Raw genomic sequence first — 24,876 nt, 5'->3', positions numbered from 1 at the left:
TTGTGATGTTTTAAAAGCTAAAAGAAATACATTTTTTCTTTTCCTTTACCCCTCATTCAATTGCCCACGCACTAACAACACCTTCTAGTGCCCGAAACATCCACATAGAGCCTTGTGTCCTTCTAGGACAGCAAGGGAGGTCAGATGGATCTGATCCAGGGTAACCGAGGGCACCTACATGCAGGCAAAGGAGTCCCACCTTTTCTGTTGCCTAAATGTGGAGCATGGAAATGTCTAACTCTCTCAGGCATTGCCATGAAAGGTTCTGGATCCCTAGAAATGTAGAAGTTATTTCTGTAATCACACATCATCGCTACAGTGAAGTCTTTAAGTCTTTAGGGTATTTTCCTGGGTGACTGTGTCTGCACTGTGCAGAAAATCCTTGTAGAAGAGATTGGTTTTGTTGGTACTCCAAACATTATTCTTATAATACTCAACTAAAGACTTGCACATTTTAAGATTATCTAGTGCTTGAAAAAAAATGTTAAAATAGATGTTTTGAAAAGGAATCTTACAGAGTGAGATTAGGTGATCTGTGGGGAATAGGCAGGCTAAGCCTCCAGCTTCTTCTATATGCCAATGAATATAGGAGGATGTAAAACATTTTGTTAGCTTTGTTTTAAGAAGTCACTTTGTAAAACGATGCAGTCAAACCAGCCTGCCAGTTACCCTGCTCACCAGCAGTTAAAGATGGCAGGTGGTTTTGGCTAACCTAGCTCTTAAATGCATCTTGTCCCCACATCTTTAATCTAGCTTTTTGCAAAAGCCGAACTACTGATTATCACTGGCGAGTTCCTCGGACATAAGAGCTTTGGACCACAATCTTTTCCTGTTTCAGGGATTTTGAGTCACTTCAGGTTTCAAGTTGGTCTCAAAGAACACTGAAAAAGACTCTGAGATTTAATAGCAGTTATTGTTAATGCAGTTCATTTTACATTTGTGCCCAGTTCACCTGAGCTAGACACATTTAAAAAGGACTTGTCACTATAGAGTGCAATGCTCTCAGGCATTCAAAGCTGACCTTACAATTTGCAGACTTTAGAGGGAGAAAATAATTAAGAATTTCCCAGGCTCAGAACCAGAAGAGGAATTCACGCAAGTCCATACAGCTCCCATTTGGTCTCATCCCAGGAGATGAGACCATCCCGCGTCCCAGTGAAGGGGTCCCAGCACTTGTGATTTTGAGTCCATGCAAGATCAGTCAGGCATTGCCACATTCGGGGTCCATACCCAGTTTTAATCTTGTGTGTGAAGTGGAAGCAATTATAGACAGGATTAGCAGTCAAGACATCCACAGACAGCAAGGACTGCGTCATTCTCCTCCATGTACATTCAGTTAGTGCACAAGAGGAAGCATCTTTGCCAGATAATAAAGAAGAAACATTCTCTTTGTTGCCAACAATATATATAAACGAAGGAGTAAAAGTGTCATGAATAAAGTGTCTGTAAGGAAATCTTGGAAGACCCTACATGCATATTTACATACTTTTAGTCCCAGCAGCAGTAGTGCTCTGCCCAGGCTAACTAGTTTGTTAAGAATTATCACAGCTATCTTTTTTGTGCTAGTTACTATCTGCTCACAATGAGACAATTTAGGCAGCCCTGGCAGAAACCCAAACATCTGAGAACCAAAGCAATGATATTGATTATGATCATGAGTCTCTTTCTCTCACACACACACAAAACCTGAGCAAGTGCATGCAGGTTTTCGGTATAGATTTATTAAGAACTCAAAATACAGCACCTCTTTCACAGCATAAAATGAATCCTACACATACTTTGAGACCTGATGCTCTTAATTTTTGCCAGAATATTGAACCAGAGAAAAATCTGAGCCCAAAGTGCACAATCCGATAGCAGCTCTCTGTTTATTAGATTACCTTGCAGATATTTATCTACAAAAATATATGTAAAAAGTCTATGTAAGAAAAAAAGTCAATGAGGCAACTGCAGATTCAATTTCTGCAGTTGGAAGAAAATAATTCCTCATACTGAAGTTCTTCACTCTCCCTGCTGCTTTATGTTATTTCTGTTTTAACTGCTGTTAATGAAAGGCTCATCAAAAAGCAGTGCCAATACACAATAATATTTAAATGCCGAACTAATCTCTTAGTCCTTGTGGCAGCTCCCTTTCAGCTATTTTCTCTGCATACTTTGCATCTGCATTTGTGTGAATGAGAGTGGGGTGCACATGGGGGTAATGGAGAAAACATTGACCAGCTCTGCAGCTCAGAGAGAAGAATTTGCCTCATGTCTTACATACTTGTAAAAGCATGGAAGGAAATCAGCGCCTGCTGAAGTAAATCTAAAAACGCTCCTTCTGTGAGACTTGCTAAAATTAAGTAAATAACTCAAGACTCAGCTTAAATTAAGCCTGTCTGCAGTTGCCATTCTAACTTCTAATAATTTGACTAACTTGATGCCTTATTTCTTTTGGTAAAAAAACAAACAAACCCAAAGCTTCCCCTGCTTCTAAATGCAGTTTTGCTTTTAAAAATTACTCTTAAAATGGCATGCAGGCTCCATGTTTATTCTGTGTCAGCTGTTTCTTTATCAGATGTGCTCAGACAGCAAGTAAGGAACCTTTTCCTCCTATGTGCCAGCCCTGCAAATTCCAGGTGGAATCTAGGAGTCCACCTGGATTCTTTCTTCTCCTGTAGGATGACCAAAAAACAAGGATCCTGCAAGCAAGAGTGAACCCTCAATTACATGTCTGCAATTCTCCAGTATTCTGTGGTTTCGCATAAGGTTTAACAACTGACTGGAAATGACTCTATGGTGATAAACAGGAGGGAGTAGAAACCAGCTCACTGTATTCTTTATGCTAGATATGCTGTGCTAACAGGAGCAAAAAGCAGTCAACAGTGATTTTAATTATTAAGTGAGCAGATATATAAGACTCTATTTAAAAAAAAAAAATAAGGTGTTTTCTTGAAATTCCGTGTTTTCAGAAATCTCCAGGTGCAACATAATAGAGCACTCAGGCTGACAAGGAAAATAAAATGTTCCACTTTTTTCTTGGACATGTCATTCATGTGATGGGAAGAGAATGAGTAGTACTCACAACAAGAAAGGAACAAAAACATTTGAGTTATTTTGCATGCAATAGCAAGACAAAAGATCATGTTTACAGCCCTCATTTATGGGAAGTCTTCATTATGGAGTGCAGCAGGTCAGAAGATGATTGTGTGTACGTTTTGCTGTATGGGAATGATAACCCACTATGGGCATTTTATTATTTATTAATTCATCTTTGCAGCTTTGGCAATCAAGCTTGAAAATTTTCTACTTTTCTGAAATCTCTGTAGCCTGGAAGACCAGAATTGAAGTTTATTTGATTTTTTTTATTATTATTTTTTTAATAATTAGGATAGTAAATAGTGAGCAAATGTTTTCTCCATTTAGAGTTTTGGTTCTGCAGTTTCAGTACAGATTAAACCAAGATGTACAAGGTACACTCTGTTAGCAAGGGTAAAAAGAAAAGCCAAGAACATACTTTCTAGCTATGGAAATTCTATTCTGACTTTTTCTTCCAGTTGTGTGTAATACTGGAGCCAATGCAGGAACTGATGTCAAGACATAAAACTTACAATCTAAGTCCTCGAGACTGCTTGAAGACTTGCTTGTTTCAAAAATGGCAGAGAATGGTGGCCCCACCAGGTATGTTTCATTTCCGGTATTTTACTTGTTTTATAGTTAAATTCATATAGAAACAATGGGAAAATTTACTGCAAATTTTCTTACAAAGGGAAGTAATAAGAATTAGCACTGTTCCAAATGTAAGCCTGAAAATGATTCTGATGTTTTATGGTTTCAGTCTGACCCAACTGATTTATAGATGTGCACATTCAAATGGTTTCACTGTGACTAGGATATAATTTAGTACAAAAATATGTGTAGATGGAATGCAAAATGCATACTGGCTCCATTAGAATTCATCATTTGTGTAATTCAGCATCCTGCTGTGACTCTGAAATTACAGCTACGATTCATAATTAATTGTCTTTGAGACTAATATAATGTTATTTACAGGCCTGGACCTAATTTCCTTCTTCTTACACCTCAAAATAATAATTCTCTCTTTTCTCAGATTATTAAAGATCTGTATGTCTAAGACTATTCACATGGGTGCCCAGGACAAATTTGGAAAACTACAATTGCCCTTCTCTTCTTTTCCAATTTAAGAAAAGTTATGTAATTGTTCCGATTCGGTCTGAGTTTGGAAGACTCGCAGAGAAGTGGCGTTCAGTGCTCTTGAATGTGTTCCTTTGGGAGTCGCAGTTTTAAAGGTGAAATCCACATCAAAGGCAGAAGGAACTGAAATGGTGGTTGCTCGTAGGCTGCATCGATGGCAGCAGGAGGGCAGAAAGCTCCTTTTAGCCTTTGCCTCTGGCTGGGTCAGCTGAGGCTGTACCCTACATTGGAATAAGACCTGGATTTTTGCTTGGCACTGTTATTTGCTGTGTGACCTTCACCAAGTTACACGGTCAGTTTGAACATCATGGTAGACATCATGATACTCCCATTGATAAAATACCTTCAGATATCTTTATAGATAATGCTGGGAGAATAAACTTCCTTAGACCATTATACAAAATTGAAAGCAGATTCCACTGATTTGGGTCCAGATATTATCCTATGGTTCATATGTTAAATCTCATACTACTACAAGTAGTACTACTCGTAGTAAACATAGGAATTGAAAACTAGATAGAAATATTTCAGCACTTCTGCTTATGGATTGTTTCAGTACATGCTTTACAATATCTGTCACTTGCTTTCCTTCTTACCATTGTATTGCAGCAGAACCCACAAGACAACCGACAACCAAACGGAGAAAAAGGAAAAACTCTACCAGCAGCACTTCCAACAGCAGTGCTGGGAACAACGCAAATAGTACCAACAGCAAGAAAAAGTCAGCTGCTGCGAACCTGAGTCTATCAAGTCAGGTACCTGTAAGTCTCACTTTCCTTTTAGGCCTGAATTGCTTATGGCACTTTAATTCTTTCCTTACATTGTAAAAAAGGTGCATTCTTGAGCCTAAACTGTCACAAGCAAAAGGCGACCGTGCACAGCGTGCTGTGGAAGCTGGGGAATTAGTTGAGAGATGTGAAGAAGCCATTCTGCAGTGCAGCTTTAATGAGTGACCCTCAAGCAGGGGTATCCTGAGGACCAGATGTTATTTTTTTAGGGCCTGGGGCCAACTCCCCTTCTTGTCAGTGGGAGTCCTTCCACTGGCGATGGGACTCAGATGGGGCCTCGTGTTTGCAGATATAGCATGAGTCTTGCAGACTTCCATCTGCCAGGTGCTAAGTGAGGAAGGGTCCCTGTGGAACAGGACAGCCGTACCGGAGCAGACCACTGATCTCTCTGTGTTAGTGATATACCTTACCCCTAATCGGTGCTGGCTTCAGGTGCTTCAGTGGAACAGGTTATGAATTAACTTAGCTGCTGAGGTGATCTCTTTTTCCAACCACTCCACTTGCAGAGGTTAGATCCCCTGGAATATGGGTCTCAGTTTATCTACCCTGCTAGCTGTAACTGTTGGCATCCTAATTATATAGGGAAGCACCAAGTCATTTCCAGTACTGTACCAGCACTTTAATAATCACATTTATTGCCTTATTCACAATATAGGGGTAATCAGACCCCAAATTGTGACAAAGTGTGCCTTAGTCAATAAGGAGATAGCTTATGCATTTCAAACCTAGGGAAATTAACTTGATATTATAGGAATTGTAAAATGGTATATTGGGAATAACATGCAGGGATTTTTATTGGATTTCTGATGAGCAGATAGGAAAGGACTAGGTTTCTTCTGAAGCCTGAGAAAGAATATAGGCCTTTTATTCAAAGCAGGCACTTCCTAGGAAGCTTGCATACACAGATAAAAAAGAGAAGTAGACTAACACCAGTGAAATGAAATGAAGATTTTTGTTTAGTAACTGATTCAGCAATGTGCTGTCTTACAGAAGCTTTGGGCTTCAGAACATTAAACTCATATTTTCTCCTTGTCATATTAAAATTTTCACATGGCTCACATCCTCAGAGTCAGATTCTTTCCCTAATATAGGCATCTCTGGGTTTTCCTTGCAGCGCAAAGCAGTCAGAAGGCCAGCTACCTGATCCCCGCGTGGCAGGGGCCACTCTGCCTCCCTGTGTCTGCAAGAAAACCTCTTGGATCAATAACCAACCATATTTAAGAATAAACAGCAATTAGGTGCAAAACTGAGCAACCAGCTAGTTCCCTGCTGTCTCCAAGCTTAAAAGACAGCAAGATCACTTTATCTCGGCTACTCCCTGCCTTGAGTTCAGTTCAGTAGGACCAGAATCTGACCCCCGGCCTCTCTTCAGCTTGCACCTCCCTGGAGAGGTGACTTCTGTTGGCTTCAGCGGTAGCCTTGTGTACTTACATGTTTGAGTGTAATTGAGCCCTCTGATAGTTACCTGCCACTCCCACTGATATTCAGGCTGACTTCAGGTACTGAAAAGCTACTCCTGACAGATGAAGTAGTCGAGGCTGCTCTTCCTGATGGAGCTGATAGCTGAGCATCTGAGACATAATGGTGGAATTTATCACGGTATGAGGGATGGAGTTTTAGCCTTCATTGACTTTCAGGATTCTGGATAGTCAATACTTTTCAATATTGTTTGCTTTCTGTACCAGAGTAGCAAGATGGTCCAAAGTCTTTTGTATGGAGGATCAGGTTCCATTTTTAGGATGCATCTCCTTTCCCTCTATGAAGTGGAAAATGCTGTTCAGTTTGACATACTAACAGCTCATCCCATCTTCCCCACAGCAAAGATAGCAAACCAGATGGAACTGATGGTTGGGCCACCCTGTAGAGTAGACAGAACTGAAAATAATTTTAGCAGTAGGATATTTTGGTGTAAAACTATTCAACACTTTTCAATTAAATAGAGAGATGTTACCATGTTTTTTTCAAAATTATGCATTCTTTGAAGTGGGCCCTATTACAGGCATGCCACTTCTTTCTGAAGTTAGCTGCAGGTAGCAGGAACTTGCTTTCTGTTTTTTTCTCTTAACTGTTCCTTGAAGTGAATCATTCAGTAGTTAGTGGTTGATTTCCCTTATATGTGATAGAAGACAAGATAACCAGAAACACAATTTGACAGTTTTCAACTAAGAGTTTCATTTGGCCATAGAGCTTTCTGTGAATGAGACTTTCCTGCTTTGTAGAAAAAAACTACTGAAATAATTCATTTTCAGTGTTAAAAGCATTTTCCTCATTGTTAGAGAAGAGGAATCAAATCACTGTCCAGATGATTCACATACCCCAAGCTAGTTTCAGTTCCACTTTTCCCATCCTCCTATCTGAAGAACCCCAACAATGAGCTCTTGTGCATACCGAACCTGGATTAATATCAAGTCATGAACTTCAGCTTCCTCTTCTCCAGTGATTTCAGTCTCTCCACCATACTAGAATCTAACTCATTATTTCCTGTCACTTTTATGCTCTTATATTTGTTTCACTTTGATAGTAAATTAATCCTGGTTAGAGAATATGTTCTTAGCCTCTAGTCTATGTAGTGTTGCTTGGTTTAGGTTGTTAGTAATTATTTGCTTTTGCTCCTACAGTAATGCTGTGTATACTGTGGCACATGTGTGAACTTACCGTGTCTCTCATTCACATTTCTCACCCACACCATTAACTTCTGTTTCTTTAATGAGGTCTTCACACTTGGAAAGTGTTCCATGTTCAGGACAGTGACCAGAAAGTGACCATCAGCTATGACAAAGCTTGAAACTTAAGAGAGATTGTCCTCAGAGGCCCTTCCAGATCTTCAGATAAATACATGGAGCTAAGCAAACCTTGATTAATGAGATGGAGGGTCAGGTTGGCACTGCAGCCTGAAGTTCAGTTGCTGAAGCCTAATCAATCAGTATCATTTATGCCCATTGTGTTGACTTAAATTTATTAGCACTTTGACTGTTCTAACACATTCTGATACATCTTTAATAACACAGTGATCAAAAACATCTTAAGGGTCTCTGTCAGTGGCTAGGTATGCACCCTCCCTCCCATCAGTAATTTCAAAATTAATTTTGAAAAAGGGCAGTCTCAGTCTGTCCACATATCTCTAACTATTTTTTACAGTTTCTCAACTCTTCTAAATAAAACACAAAGTTTTGCCCCTTTGACAGTCACGCACTCTATTATGTTCATTTTCCTTTGTAATGTGGTTTCTGTGATTCTGTTCTCATGCTACTAGTTGCTGACTAGTTCAGCATCTCCTCTTGTCAATATGACTCTTCCTGCTCAAGTCCCTTGTTTAACACCTTTTCTACATATTATGTATTCCCTGCATTCTTAAAACAAATACAGTGAGCCAGTATGCTGCATGATTGCACTGCACAACTCATGTCTAGGCTGGCCTATGGCTTTTCCAGTGATTCTTTTGACCTGAAAGTGCTGTGGCAAGACACTGTTGTGTGTTGGAGGTAGAACCAAGTGCCACTAAAGTCTCTCCAATGGCACAAATACAAAAACCTTTTTCTCACCAGAAGTTTTCTTCTCTCAGGCTCTCATTGGTGCAGGCTCAATACTTGCACTGATTTCCACAGATGCACTGGCTTTTTTTAGTGTGTAAAGACAGTTGGCAGAACAGGGACCCAGAAACTGTAGTCCACTCAGCTGTCTTAGTCTCAGCAGATGCCAGGCTTTTTGAACTGTTCTCAGATTTGTTCATGTTCTCCGTCATGTCTGATCTTTGGAAGAAACATTAACCCATTGTGCAGAATTTGGAATTACCAGTTTCCTCTTTCCTCCAAAAAAAGAGCAAAAATAGGCAAGACTCCTTCTGCGAGGTTCGTAGAAAACCAACCTTTCTAATGGTAGCTTTCCTTTGATTTTAAATAAATTCATTATCTCACTTAGGTGTGTCACTGCCTTATACTTACACAGTATTAATTTCCCCTGATATTTGAAGCTGTCTGCAGTGTTTTCCCAAGTCTTTGCTCAGTTTTCAAGCCTCTTTACAGGCTAAAATTGTATTCCTTTGCATTTTTCATATTCTTCTCCTTCAAATAAAACTTTCTTTCAAGCCCAGGCCTCTGTATGTAGAGCAGTGGTTTGTACACTGTCATCTGTGGATTACAGGTATATGCAAGATCATCAGAAGAGGTTCATACAGCCATATCACTTAAATATTATTTTCTGTTAAGTTTAATAAAAAATGTGCACATTGATCCATTTTCATCTATTTGAAACTGAAAATAAGACAACAATGCACAACTCTCAGAAACTCTAAGAACTGTTGCTCTAGGCTGCTCCCAGTTATAACCACAGAAATTAATAGGTGGATTTACTGATTTACTAATTTACTAATGGAGATCCTGTTGAGTGTAATACTGCAACCATGAACCCAGTGAAGTATCATTTTTGTTGGAAAGAATAAAGCATCACTACATGCCACTAAGTAAATCAAATATTCTTTGTTACATCCAGAGTCTTAATTAGAGCCTTATTGCACTCTTTAAGTGAGTTACCTCAATAATCTCTCTTTCTCTTTGTAGTTTTCTGTAAGCTCCTCAAAAGCCAAATCCATAAGGAAGGGAGCGGTATGGTCTCTTATGTGTTTCAGAGACGGGGGTAGTTTTAGGTGGCTCGTTATGCAGTACCATAGCTGCAGTTCCAGAGCCAGAAGATTAGTGTCAGAAATGATCCTATGTCTCAGAACTGTGCAATTCAGAATCCAAGATTTAGCTGTAAGGAGAGTGAACAAATTGGTTTTCAGTTGTTGTGCTTTAGGAAGAATATTCCAAACAAGACGAGAATATCAAGTTAACAGAGAGGACTATGATAAGATGCAAAAGATAACCATTTTCTTCTAGAAAGTGTTTACTCTGAAACCTAATTAAAATGTCAGTTCTGTTTCTATAGATCATTTCAACAACAATGTCAGTCCAATGTTTTTGTCTTGGAGGCAGTGTGGGCAGCAAGGGGGCTCCTGCTCATTAATAATTTTTGTGGCAAGGAGATAAGAAGTCAATTATTAAAAGAAGGCAGGCAGGCAGGCGGGAAGGAAGGCAGGAAGACAAGAAGGCAGGAAGGCAGGAAGGAAGGAAGGAAGGGAGGCAGGAAGGCAGGAAGGCAGGCAGGCGTAACCTTCCTTTGACTTAGCACAGACTTAGAGATATGCTGGCTGCTAAAACTAGTGCAATTTTCAGTCCTTGGAATATAAGGCTTGCTTGAACAATATACTTGATAGTTTCTGACATTTGTAGTTATCTCAGACTTGTGAAGCACTGTTCTACTTCTGGGGACTCTGACACCTGAGCTATGAACTAATCATCCTAACAAATTGAGCGAGGCTGCGCATTAACAGCAGCAGAGATGGCATGCATAAGGATGGGGAATTTCACATAGCCCACCACACATTCAAACCTCCAGGCTCCAGTAAGAGATTATTTAGCCATCAGATGATCTTTAAAATCACAAGTTTAAAAGTTTAGTTATGTAACCAGGCATAGCAGAGATGCATTTTGAGGCTAGGTACAAAATGATGAAGCTTGAGAAATGACCGGTCTGTTAAACAGAAGTGCTTGCATTTAAGTTGTGTATGAAGTGACCTCTGTGTATAGTTTTTATGCATCAATTTAAGTTTGGATGGCAATTAGGGTTATTTCAGGATGAAAGGTATGATATACGTGAAAGCTGCTTTTGTGGTTATATTTTAAATAATACATTTCTATCACATAATGTAAAACATCCACTGCTTTATTTACAGTGCTTCACTGCAACCATATTTTACTATCATGAGACATTCCTTGACCAAAAATGTTGTTTCTAATCACAGAGTAAATTAATAAGATTGAGTGACTACAGTCTAAATCTTTTTTAAACTAATCTAGTCAAATATGTGCTACCATAACTAGGCCATAGCAGTGTGTGCTGCCGTGCCAGAGACTAGGGTTTAATTCTTGGATTCTGCTTCTCACTCCATGAGCAGGAGCTAGGAGCACTCCAGAGCTGCAGCCTCAACCCTGGGAGGGATGGAGCCTTGTGTCATTCAACAGCAGTGACCCCCACTGGCCAATTTAAGGAGAAGCATTGAGGGGCTCTAAAAGGAGTCACTTCCAGTCCTCCTCAGAGGTTGGTGGTCATTGCACGGGATCTAGTGAGTGGAGGTTCAATGGGGTGCACTCGGTGGGGTCTTCAGCTTTCAGTCTGAGGAGCAGAATCCTCTCTGGGGAGGAACCAGCATGTGCGCTTCCTGAGACTCTATTTTTGCCTGACACAAGTGGCAGGATTGTCAAGAATATATATATATATATTTTTTTTTTTTAATGTCCTGTAACTAATGCTGTGATATCTATCTTTTAAATAGAATGAGGGATAACTCCACTAACCTCAATATAATTGTGGTTTAAATCCCAGAGAGAGAGACAGATACTCAATAGCACGGAGAGAAATGTAAGTGCAAACTGTCCTCTCAGTGGGTGTCATTATATTAAGGGAACAATATTTGCAAAGAATCTGAGAAATTAGAGATGGAAATACTTACAAGGTCATTGAGCATCTCCCGCTGATGCACGAATGTTTCCTACCACAGATTGAGGTTTTTCCCAGCCCAGTGTTAGGTGACCTGAGCAGCAAAGCTAGCACTGTTCCACTGGGGTCATTAATCCTCACTCTGCGGTTCTCAGTAGCAGGGATATTGTCTTAGTAGTGGGGGTTATATTTTTGTTTACTAAATGCCATCTTAGTACCCTAGTGTACATCTCATCACATTGGCCTAAAATGATCCTCTTCCTTTTGCACTTGCAGCTGTTTAGTATATTTACCCCTCCCAATCTTTGGTGGGTGAAACACATTTAACTATTTCCCGTGGCCTCCCCAGCCAGCTGTTCTAGCTCCACAGTTATTTTTTATGCACTTCTCTAAGTCTCATCCAAGTTGCCAACCTCTTGCTGGTATGGCAACAGGGAGAACTTGAGGTCCGCACTCCAGAGCATTGAAGTACGAGGAGCTGTTGCCACCTCGGGCTGTGACTCTGTATTTCAGCCGCTGTGGTCCTTGTGCCTGCCGTGTCACACCGCACTCTCAAACCCAACTCGCTGTCCTCTGCCAGGTCTCTCTTGTCATTCATGCTCTCGCAATACAACGGCGTCAGGTCTGGTTCAGCAGTGCGCACTGTACATTGGCTGTTGTTTAGAGGGACTAAATAAATTAGGATAAACTTTTGGTCATAAATGCCTTTGTCTTTTAAACTTCTATGTTGCAAAGCTACGTGTGAGTTTTATTTAACCAAATATAGACAATGTAGAGAAGAAATCATGTAACAGTTTCAATTTATTCATAATTTTTTCCCATAGCACAGGCTGAAAATATGAAATAAACATTCTTCTGTAGCATGTCAGCCTTTGCTTAGTGACATGGAGAAACAGTGTAAATACTTACAAGCAATAGTTTGTATTGTTTCATGGTGAAGGAAGTACATATCTGATTAAAAAGAAACCTTACTGAATGCAAACATTTGTCTGCCGTTTGCTTTTTACAAATGTTTTTACATTCGTAAGGAGGAACAGATCCTTTAAAATATGAATCTGTTACTTGCTAGGATTCTTGGACAGGCTTGTTAAATCAGCAGGTACAAAGCTAGACATCTGGAATCACTGCACTTTCACCAAACGCTAGCTGGTGCCCTGCCACCTGAGCTGCATGAAAAGATGCATCCCACACATTTCTGTAGCGGTGAGCACAGCAGCCTGATTCTCCGTTGAACAGAGAGAACAAGAGAGCTCGCTGGCTTTGCACCTTTGCTTTCCAATCTCAAGTTTGCACCTTTCTATCCCATGCTGGTTAGGTTTTTTGCAGCAAATGTGTGATGCACTGGAGTACAGTAGGCGGTTTACTTGTTTTCATGGAAGGACAATTTGTACTTAAAGTAGTGATTAGATGAATTCTTTCTTTCTTGCATGCTTCAGTTTTTGATGACTACTAGCTTCATCAGTGTAATTATAATTAGCACTCTTCATCTTCCTTTTACGGTACCAGCTGGACAGATTGGTCCTCTTACTGCACAGATTGGCGGCAGGGTTGCCTACATGGAGTTAGGTGACAGGCACCATGAAATAACAGATGGTAAATTCAGGGCTTGTTGGCAATCAGCAGGTTTTTGCTAATGACTTAATTAGCTATGCAAATTGTCAAATCAGTGTGAACATTGTTTTTATCGAAAACTTTACCTAAATTAATTACCATAATTAAGTAGCAGAATGTCAAGTATATTGGATGCGTAAAAGGGCTTGGCTGGCTATGGATAAGAGACTTACTATCTTTATTAGAGTGCTGTGCTCCACATTTGAGAAGTCTGAGGATAAGAAATGTGGTTTCTTTTAAACTACTTTTAACATACACATATCGCTGAGTTGCAACTGAGAGGTACCCTGGTGCCTTTCCAAATAAAATGGCTCAGGAAAGAATTACTGGATAAAGGCTAAATATTTCAAGCAGGAGTTTAAGGCCGCTTCGTAGCCTGCTTATTTGCTTAAGATCATGCACGTTTTTCAGTCTACCTGCTTTTCACTTCTGGGGTTTCTGAGATCCAGAGCCATGAGCATGCGGCTAGAGAGATGTGTTACAGTTTTTCATTTAAATTAGAAATAAAATGTAAGCCTGTCTCCTGGTTCCTACTATGCAGGAACTTTTAACTCTGTTGTTCAAAGATCACAAAGTTAAGAGATGCAAATTCTCTAACATAATTTTTTTAAGTTGATTTTTTCTCTCTCAAGGTTTCCATATAACAAATATTGGGTGCTGTTCACAGGATGTGATGGTGGTAGGAGAACCAACTCTGATGGGAGGCGAATTTGGGGATGAAGACGAAAGGCTTATCACTAGATTAGAGAATACACAGTATGATGCAGCAAATGGCATGGATGATGAAGAAGATTTCAACAATTCACCTGCACTGGGAAATAACAGCCCATGGAACAGCAAACCTCCTGCTAACCAGGAGACTAAATCTGAAAACCCCACACCACAAGCTTCCCAATAGGTTATTTGGCAGCAGTACCCCCTGCGACATATGTCACTGGGTTATTAATACTGTTTCACAGAATTCTTCAAAATAAAATTTTTAAAAAAACAGCTTTCAACAGATACAGTATCGATTTCTAACCTAAAGTGATGTGATTTTTTTTAATTAGGGAAAAACTCTTGTGTAAGCTTCCATATACATTTCTTGGAAGCATTCACATACAATATGATACTGGCACTGACCTCAATTAAAATAATTGAAAATTAAGGAGCATTTCATGGCAAATTTCTGACAATGCATTTTATTGGAAGGGGTTGTTTTTTTCCTCATCAAGCAATGGCCATATTTTAACAAGTCATCAGTGCTCAGGATCTCAGTAACGTAACTATGTAAAACTTTTTACAATTGTAATATATTTTCTGCTTTTCAACTTGCACCTGAAATTTCTTGTTTCAGAAAAAAAAAAAAACAAAACACAGCTTTTAAGGAAAAGTAATTTAAAGTAACTTTTGTTCCTTCTTTAACTTTTCTTTCATCAGTTAATCATTTAAAGGATCCAGCATTTTTCATTTACGTTTAGCTGATGCCAGTAGATACTCTTTCCATCATTTAATAAAAATGCTGAAACAAGAAATGTCTTTTTTTCATCAAAGACATGAGAAATATTTTTATGTGGAAAAAGACACCCGGTCCTATGAGAGTTTACGCTTTGTAAAATTGCTGTCGATCCAGATATTTTAAAGCCATGTAATCCATTAACTTTGTGGGCAGCTTAATAAATCTAAAATTTCTGTGTTTTTATTATTGTATCTGAGTTGGCTTTGTTGTTATTTCTTTTCATAGTATATTTCTTGTATAATATTTTTGTAAAGCCCCCAAACCTTTTTTTGGTTTACTATTTTTTTTTTTTTAATTCTGGTGTATTTATGTGAAACTTTATAAAAGAAACTAATTTTTTCATTTACATATTAATATGTTCAGCTCATCATGTAAAGACACAGTGAGTCAGTGTGTTATATAATACAACTGTATTTTATGTATGCTTTGCCAATAAGTGTGCCAATAAACTGTGTTAACAAATGTGCTCTCACATAGTGCATTTACAGTTCCTCGCATGCAACACACACACACACTCATGTGCAGGATCATGCACCGCGAGTGTTTGAAATTAGTGCTTCAGTGAATTACAATCCTTTTTCCAGCAAAAAAGGGAGGTCTGTAGTTTAGGTGTGAATCGCTTAGAGCTCGATTTGGTTAGATGCTCTTTTTTAAACATTAATGGTGCGTAACACGGCAGGTCGGAACCAGCAGCAAGAGCTCCCAGCAAGTGCACCTCCCTCTGACCTCCACACCCTCGCCTGCCAGGGCTGGGGCTTATCAGAGCGGGAATTTCCACTCTGCTGCATTCTGTCCGACAGTTTTACGATGAGTCCCTCAACTGGGGCTGAGAGGATTTAAAACATTCTACTTTCTTCCCTTTGCTATCAAATCAATTGTTCACGGAGCAAGTGGAACCGGGGGCTGGCGCAGCCGCTCGGGACACAGCCCAGCGGGGAGAGCCCTGGGCTGGGCTGGGGGGCCCGGGGCACAGCCTGTGTCCCCACGCAGCTCAGGAGCCCTGCGAGCAGGTGGCAAATACCTACAGGGACAATTAATGACACAGAAATACTGAATGCACACAATCCTGCATTTTGTGCAGGAGAGTGATGTTTTGCTCTTGACTGAAACTGTAATTCTAATACTGCAGACATTACAAAAGCATCTGAAGAGTTCCTGTTTTTTTTCTAAGTGTACCCAGAAACCACTCTAGGGAAATGTGTCTCCCAAGCATATATACATATTTTTAAAGCATGCTTTTGCTGGGTGTGATTCCACCAAATAGTTTTGAAACCGCCTTTGCAGAAAAAACACAGAGCAAAGCACCCTGCGTGGCCACTTGGTTCTTCAGGGGCAGAAAGTCCCTCCCTGCCTGAAGAACAAACCTGAGCCTCTGATGTGGGCCCCATTCTCCTGAAAGCAAAATCCTCGTTCAGTGAATTTTGGCACCTCTGGAAGCCTTGCAGAAGATAGCCTACGTGACACAAAGGCATATCTACTCTAGGGTAGAATTTAAAACTAACTAAATAACGAACACAGACCAAGAGTATCCGCATAGGTAGCAATGCTGCTCCTTTGTAACACTTGCAGGCGGTAGGAAACAGTAGGTCTATCATTCAGTGACTGTATCAGCCCTTATTTTTCCATGTAAATAATTAAATTCACAATGTATTCCATTAAGGGATCACTGGCTCCTATATAGCTGCTATAACATTACAATTACACACTGTAATTCTAATGTTCAAAAACACTAATCATTCATATTACATTTCCATGAGCACACTCTAAAAGGCGTTCCTTATTATTAATCTTTCAAGACTGGCACTACTATTTCAATTTTTAAAAGATTTATGATGTCTTATTACTCCTGTTGTTTCAGTAAATAAACATAGGAATGCTTGAAAAATGGGTAGCAGACTCCTTAGAGTGCTGTCCTTGAATTAATCTGGAAGGACACTTTCTCCATATCTCCTGAAAAACCCTGTCTACAAGCTATCAATCCACCCTATTGTGATTAGGGTGAATAACAGACGAAGCTAGCTGGTTTTATTTATTCACATTTATTCATGAAAGAAAATATCTGAGTGGGCTGGCTCGGTGAAGCGGTTTGAGATGTGCAGCAGCTGACCACGCAGTCTGGACATCGCTGTTTCCTTTGTCTCCTGCCCTGGGCTGCTGCATGGGCTTTTCTTACCATGTTCCAAATTACACGGTGAACATGCCAGCCTGTGATCCTGTGTCCAGTGCGTGTGTTTGTGCCCTGTCCCCAGGAACAGTCCCTATAGGTAGGGAATTAAGGTACAGCAATCACTGTAACCACTGGATTTTATGCCCCTCCATTGTGGGTTGCATTTAAATAACACTGCAGCTTTTGCACGTTCTGTGACCATCTGCAGCAGAGAGGTGGGAAAGGTGAATGAGGGCCACAGGTGAGCTGAAGTGACACATTCATGAGACCTGAGCTTGCAGCCTAAGAATACAAGCTTGAAACTAACAATTAATTTTACTGTAATCTAATCTCACCACCTACAAGAACATTGTATTTCTCTGAGAATTTGGAAGGAAATAATATTGTTGACACTTTCCTCTGAGGAGCTCCACAATTATTAAAAGGAGGAAGGAAACTTATCTCATGATGCTGAAATACTTTCAGAGAGAAAGCTCTTGTTTGTTTTAGGTAAATGGAGGGAAATACTGGCCCTGAGAATTGCCCCCGCAAATCAGAGGGAGGAAATTCCAGGAGTTTATTTAGAAAAGCAGAATCATATAATTAGTAAAGTGACTAAGAACACTGATAACTAAGCTGGTTGCTGTTACAAAAGACTTGGAGCACACAAGAATCATAAGCACTGGTGTTTTGCTCATTCTTTGAATTGCTTTGTTTGGGGATTTTTTTTTGCTTGGGTCAGCAAAGTCCACTTCTCAGGGAGCTTCCCCGTCACATGAGCGACTCACCAGCTGCTCCTCATGAGAACATTTCAGTTCTTAAAGCTCCTTCTTTCTCCCTTTTCACAACAAGAAGCAATATATACAGCTTTGTAGTCTTTTCAGGAAGAAGGTGTCCTCAGGTCTCATCATCTTTGAATTGGTATGTATGAATGTAACAGTGTTGTAGGATAATTCAATTTGGAAGGGACCTTGAGAGGCCCAGCAAGCATTGGTATGCTTGCAGCATCACGGGCCTCTGTGAAAGTCATAAGCAACTAGTTTTTAACCTTCGTCCTGTAGAAGGTACTACTTTTGCACACTGGGGAAGAGCAGCCAGTTTATGTCCTTGTGGAAGAGAGCAGAAGTACCCATTGCGAGAGAGCTGCCAAGGAGACTCGGTCTTGAAGTGTGCGGGAAGAAATGGGGGTAGAGGGGAAGGAAACTACAGAATGGAAAGGCAAAATACTGAGCTTTACTGCGTGTTCTCCAACATCAGGGTGGAGAGAGGTTCCTTCCCCAGCCTTTGCTGAGAAACACCATTAAAGGAGTCTAAATGATAGAACCAGCCATAAGAACAGCCTAAATTTTGCAATTTCATGGCCTCCATGAAAATTGTATTTTAGCAAGGACAGGATGAAAGAGAAAACATGAATGATTGATATTGAAGGAAACCCAGTTTGTGCCTAATATATCCTGGAGAAACTGCTAATGGAAATTGAATAGTCCTGAAAATATTTCCTGAGACTGCAACTCTGATCAAGTAGCCCTATGGTGATATATTGCACATCCAAATTAAAGCTGCCCTGGGGCACAAGTAACCCCAGCAGCTGGTTTTACTGTGTGGGACTGGATGATTTGTATGTTTTTTCTAGCTTTTTGACAGCATATTTTTATACAAGGCTAAGGCCTGAATCTTCTACCATGTAAGAAGAGCTACTGAATATTTAACGTCCCATAGAACTGGTGTTACTCTAGCATATCATCATGCTTCTATTAGGAAGTCTGGTGGTACCCCAGCATTGCAGAATGGCAGATGGTACCTTTGGATAAAGAGTGACTTATGGAAGTCTCTAACTTTATGGACCATGCTTCTATGTTTCATGAGAAAATATGAATTTCCACTGAATGTTCACAGTATTAAAATCTGTTCAAATTTTGCATGTTATTTTGACAGCGACTAGTAGCCGTCCTTTTTAAGGGAGAGGCTTTATCAGGATCAGTGGTGGAGCAATCTAACTGTAGGAACATTTCTTCCATGACACTATGAGTCACTTCTGAAACAAAAGAACTCTATTCCTAACATCAAGAAACAATTTTAATGGGTCTATGAGCAGTCTTAATACATAAGCGTGTTTTAAAACACCATTATGCATTAAAGAGCACATCAGAGAATAACACACTTGTGCATACAAAATCAAAAACTTTATAAAAAGCATCCAGCCGCAACAGAGCACAATCACTTCAGTTCTCCAAGAAATTCCTGATTGTGCTTCCATCAGATTTACATGGAGCAGGATGAGACTGATAAGCTTTGGTTTGGATAAGTTACTAAATGCATCCCTGGTAACTCAGGTGCTGAATGCCATTACTGCTCACTGAAATGTGCTGCAGCTGAATGTAGATAAATGCCCACCCAGTGTGTCTGCATCCCTGTTGAACACCCAAATTTAGGACTCTGTAGGTCTGTGCTTGTAGCTGGAGTCCAAAGTTCTTCAGGTTGCATTTATTTTCTTTCTGTGTGTGGTTGTGGGGATTTTATGAGGGCGAGGACTTCTTTTAAAAATTTCTACTGTGCTCTATGATATAAATACTTCTCAGATGTCCAAGATCTTACCAGTTGGAAGATGGTGTGCAGAACAGTCATTACAGCCTGTGTGTGGAGGAAGCAGTGTTTTATATTATGCTAAAAGGAACTCTGACTGATCTCTGGAGATCCTCAGGTTGTGTATCACCCCAGTTTAATTAATAGCTCTGTCTTGACAACTCTGAATTCATCTGAGATAGCATGTACAATTTTGTATTGAGCAACTATAATGTATAAGGTTAGCATCTCCTTTGTAAGTGCATTAGGAGATGTTTTAGCAAATGCCTGATATGAAGCAGGCATTTAACACTCCTTATCACATTCGACTGCAACTCTCATTTCATCACATGAAGTTTCATCCTCCCTGAGTGATCTCTTGGGGTGTCTGAGTACTGGAAAAGCTTTTAAGAACCGTGTTTGGTGCTTTCAGATCCTGAGTTGAGGTGGCATTTTTTCCATTCAATTTTCTTTCATTTCTCTTTGATAGCTTATGAAAATTGGTTTGCCATTTTGCCCAAAGTTTTTAACCTTCCATCTTCTTCTGGCTGTGTGCAAACCAAAATGCAGGACTCACTTGTACTCCACACAGACAAACCCATCAAAACCAAGGTGGGATGCTCCTGAGTTGCCAAGACAGATCAAATTCAGCAGACAGAAGGTGTGAAATTTAGGAACTGTGATGGATACTGGGGCTTGTGTCTGTCTTTGACTGAAAACTCCATTTTTTAAAGAGAATTTTCAGCTATTTTCATTAAAATCTCCCTTTCAGGTTAAACTTGTGATGCCAAGTGGTGATAACAAAAGGTGAACAACCGAAACAGCTACCTTTTTATACAGGTTTTTCAGCAGCTCTATGACTTAAATCTATGCTTAAATCATTAGCTCCTCAGATGTGAATCAGGGGTGAAGGAGCTCAATACAGGAGCTCAATTTATAGGAGCTGGGTTCATAGCTAAGGTGTCCCTGGATGGTGATCACAAACTTCTATAGTGGTTTCTGAGCTTTGTAGGAGCAATGCAGTTTCATTTTTGCATATCACAGCTATCTCCTCTGCTTGCCTTCATGTGAACAGGGATGGGGAGTTTCAAGTTGGCTTTGTTTAGCAATTTTCCAAGTTTTGCTGTTATTTCAGCCTAAGGGCACAGAAAAATATAACCTATATATCCTCTTTCTCACAGAAAATATATTATTTTTATATATTTTATATGTCCCCACACATTCCCCCACTTTTTTTTTTTTTTTTTTTAAAGCCAGAACCCCCTTGAGAAGAGCCTAATTCACAAATTTCACACAGCGAGATTTGGCTTTACTGCAGATGCCAGCTGCATTCCTGGAAAGGGGGGAATCATACTAATGCCCAGTTTATGAGTGATTGAACTGTGGCACTCCACAGGAAGGCAACATTTTGAAGCTCAAGACCATGTAAAAGTGGGATGTGGGCTTTTCAAATGGAAACAGAGTTGTCAAGTCCTATGATTTTATTGCAAGACCCGCGGCAGAGCCAGTTCTCAAATCGGGAGGGGAAGCGTTGGGGAAGGAAGGAGTGGTCTGTATAGTAATTGCCTTGGAACAGTCTGACACTTCAGAAAGTGGCAATCTACAAGATGGCCATTTCTAAGAAAAGCCCATATAACAGGGAATAAAATTGCAATCAGTAATGAAGGAAACCTTCCAGAGACGGGCTTCATGCAGGCACTGCCAGGTAGCATGGTGGGCACATAACTGCAAGGTCAAGACTCAAAAGGGAAATAGAAAATTGATTTTATTTTTTTATTAATTTCTTTTATTTTTTCATTATCTGTCATAATGCAAGTCAGTGCCAAAACTCTTCTGCTTTCTTAAATGCAACAACCTCCTTTGATTATCAGATGGATTAATCTGAAATAACCTTTGAGGTAAAATAAACAAAACACGTGGATAGTCCTACCTTGAAATCAGTAGAGCCATTTTGTCACATTGAAGGCCTGGCTGCAGTCACAGCTTTTCTGGGACTATTATACCCGTCCACTATACCTCGTCCTCCGTCAGAGTACCTGGCAACCTCCTCCAGGCCAGTGTCTCCCTGGTGGGAAGGTGTTTGGCCGTTTTACTTTCATTGCAAAACCCCTGCCTATGTGATTCGGGCTGCTGTGAAACACCCAGGATAGATGTGCAGAAATAATGATCCTCAAAATCATGGGGTTTTTTTATTGTTTTTTAAAAAGAACCTTTTTTTTGGTTTGAAAGTGCTGCTTCTTTTGGCTCCTTTCATGTTTCAAAATTTTATATTTGTACTTTGATTTTTTTTTTTTCCAGATTTGTTTTCCATGCAGCTACAAGCACTATAAATTTGTTTTGAATTTAAAATTAACAGTTAAAAAATGCAGGAGCTGGAAGTTGAATATCAAATACAAGCACCTCTCATGTAGCGAGGGGTGGGCTGATGAGGTTCCCTTCTCAAGGCTCCTGACTAAGCCACGATGCTGCAGAGTGAATTACACAGATCGTATCCTGCCCAGCTTCCTACAGAAATATGCTTGTAAACATTGCAGAGAAGTAGCTTGAAGGACATATGAATGATACAGATCACCCAAAGCATAAGTTATTCCCTTTTTCTCCTCTCCTCCCTTCCCCAATTCGTTCAATATTTGAAAACAGACTAAGGCAGGAGTCACGATAAAAATAAAACTCAAGTGTTAGCAACTCTCCCTTTCCAGCTACCAGGGCAGCTCAGGATGCTCTTCTGCCAGCTTCAAATGTGATCAGAAGGAAACAATTCTGACCATAATGTGGCTACTGTGTACCTGGGTGGTTTTACTGTGTTTTCTGTGTCCCTCTCCTGTTTTGTTATTTCTAAAAGAAAAGAGTTTCCTAAAATTCCCACAAAAGGTTTACACTGAGGACCCCAGTTTCTGCACAAAGATGAAAAAGAGGTTTGGAGCCCAGCTGGCCCCATGGCAGGTTGGTGGATCCCCATGGAAAGCATGCAGTGCTCCCCAGCTCCTGCAGCTCCTGCCCATCTCATTTCATTAGCAGCCCTGTCCCATCCTTCCTCAGCAGGTACCACCTCTCTGCCTGAGCATCCACAGCTCTGTGCCGAAGCCACTCAGCCTTTTACATGACCCAAGACACTTGTACGTCTTAACGTTAGTGAGTCTTGAGTGGAGCTGGGCCAATTTGGATCCCTTTATTAGCAGTATTAAATTCCATTGTGCAGGTATTTCCACAGCTGTGAGTTATTCAACATAAACTCCTACTGAAGTAGAGAATAGGCTGCAAATAACCCACCAGGGAACAATTTCTTAAGTGCTAGTCATCCAGCAAATTCCTTTATTCTCAGTTTTTATAGCAGGATTACTCAATGTAGATGATATGTCCAGGTTATAATGTAGTTGATTATTTATAGCAGATATCTTGTGGTGTGAGCTCAATTTTAAAATGGACAAGGATTATTGGAACTAGACAGATGTGATGTTAATTTCCAAAACTAACCTCATTTTCAGTGGAGCCTGTGCTATTGCTTGCACTCTTGAGAATATCACTTTTCTGGTAATTTTTCAAACCCCCAGTTGTTTTCCTACTAAGCCTCCTCTAGCTTGTAATTTCTCTGTTTCCCATATCTTTCCTTAATGATTATTCGCATTTCCTAGTGAAACATTTCCCTCCTCGTACCACCAAATGGATGTGCCATAAGACAAAAAAAAAAAAAAAAAAAAAGAAAAAAAAAAAAAAAGAAAAAGCCCTTTTTCTTTTCCAGTCGTCATCCTCCCATGAGATATGCTTTCAGTTCTAGAGAAGCCCCAAGAGCAGGTGTCACCTGATTTAAACCCCTCATTAAAACACCTTGTAACCCACTGAATGGAACCTCCCCCTTCTGCCCTGCCGCCTGCTTGAGCCCCCTGCCTGCCCTTCGTGTTAGGAAGCATATTTAGAGGAAATACACCCTTTGTCTAACATTTCTGCATTAGCCTAAGGGCAAGTAGCCCCTTATACCATTTGTGTTCATGTTTCCGACTCAGACTTTTGACATGGTGCAGTTCAGTCCCTCTCTGAAGCTGTTGTTATTTTCTGCCTCCTCAGCCGCTGTTTGCTATTTAAAATACTGTGAAATGATGCAGTAACTCCATTGCAGGTCCCTACTTCTTGTATCAAGGGGGTTGTTGAACAACAGCTCCACATTCAGCTCCTCTGCCCCCCTGCTGCTTTCACAGCAGTCACCCCGTTACCCGACATTCCTGCCTGTGGGTTTTGGGGAGCCCAGCAGCGTGGGCCGGCTGGTGCCCCCGTGCAAAGGTTCAGCAGGGGTGGATGTGCTGAGCAGCAGCCGGGCAGGGAGGTCTCAGCAGATGCTGTTCCTCTGTATCTGCAGCTCTACCTGCCCCTTTCCCCCATGTGACAGACCAGTTCTGGAGTGTATATTCATGAGGTTATCCCATCCTGAGCTGAGCCATTAAAGCGCACTGCCTACAACTAAGGACCTTTTTTAATTTTTATTTTAAATACAATGCATTTATGGAGGCACACTGGTGTGGTTTCAAAGTGCTATGTATGGATTTTATTTGTGTGAGTTCTGTTGATTTTTTTTTTTCTTTTTTACTTTGCAGCAAAATCTTCCAAGTGCCTCTTAACAGAGCTAGGATTTCATTCCTATCATCCCTAGCCTATTCAGCCAGCAATATTCATGGCTTTTCTTAATGCCCTCCATCTCCTCTGCACTGCTAGGAAGGGGCCAGCCATCAGCCAAACAGCGAGTAAATAGGCTGCATGCATTTAGTGTAGTGACAGGCACATATGGTTTTAGTGAAGAGTTTATTTGCCAGACAAAAAGTAGTTTGAGAATTCAGGTCAACTTTTGGTGAATTACTTCAAACTAATAAATATCAGAGGTGAGGACAGAAAGATTTCAGAAGTGCAGAAAAAGTTCATATCAATTTTTCTGAAACAAATAATCTCTGTTTAGTTGGGCACGGCTACTCCTGTTGCCAGCGAGGGGAGAGGCAGGGGGGTTAGAAAGAAATAAAAAGGAGGGAAGTGGAAAAGGGTCAGGAGATTCACACACCCTCTCACCCCAAATCCAACATCTAAGTCAAAGGTGTTTCATAAAGTTTCATAAATCCATCTCTTTGGTGCCCACCTCTCTTCTGCCACAGCCCTTGCCCCAGCTCCCCCTCTCTCCTGTGCCAAAACTCATGCTTCCACACCATTACAATCTTCCACATTCCTCCTCCCCACAAATGTGCCCAGGTCCCTGCTGGAGAACCTCCAGCCTCTGCCATCCTGTGTCTCTCTTTCTAAAGCTCTGTATGAAACTTCTCTTATCCAACCCACCCCTACCTGATCCCCCCAGCCACAGGCACCTCCACAAAACTTCCACAAGCCCCATTCTTGCTGCAGACACTTGTGCTGTGGGCTGCTGCAGCCCACCATGCCCATCTTCACCTCCTGAAATAGCCTCTGACTGTGCTCCAGCAGCAAGCAGAGGACTGCAGAGACATGCTACAATCACCAGTAGTAGAGTCCTGTCCCAACAGGTCTCCAAAGTCAGGAGAGGGGTATTATGG

General features: G+C 40.6%; 1 protein-coding gene across 17 annotated transcripts in view; it reads left to right on the top strand.

The window, feature by feature from the left end:
- The window catches only part of LDB2 (LIM domain binding 2), a 379,784-nt gene extending 364,697 nt beyond the window's left edge, over nucleotides 1-15,087 (top strand). For 2 of the 17 annotated variants that reach the window (XM_021286127.2, XM_005501302.4), the window contains 3 exons: nucleotides 3,537-3,660; nucleotides 4,804-4,955; nucleotides 13,795-15,087. In XM_021286127.2, the coding sequence (XP_021141802.1) occupies nucleotides 3,537-3,660; nucleotides 4,804-4,955; nucleotides 13,795-14,025 (507 nt within the window). In that variant the 3' untranslated portion in view covers nucleotides 14,026-15,087. Of the gene's footprint in view, nucleotides 1-3,536; nucleotides 3,661-4,803; nucleotides 4,956-10,974; nucleotides 11,118-13,759 lie in introns of all 17 variants that reach the window. The other 15 variants (XM_065060621.1, XM_005501305.4, XM_065060620.1 and 12 more) reach the window with 12 other exon arrangements.
- Nucleotides 15,088-24,876: the final 9,789 nt, after the last annotated feature.

This window comes from Columba livia, chromosome 4 (genome assembly GCF_036013475.1).
Source record: "Columba livia isolate bColLiv1 breed racing homer chromosome 4, bColLiv1.pat.W.v2, whole genome shotgun sequence".
NCBI lineage: Eukaryota > Metazoa > Chordata > Aves > Columbiformes > Columbidae > Columba > Columba livia.
This window is presented reverse-complemented; position numbering and strand designations above follow the sequence as displayed.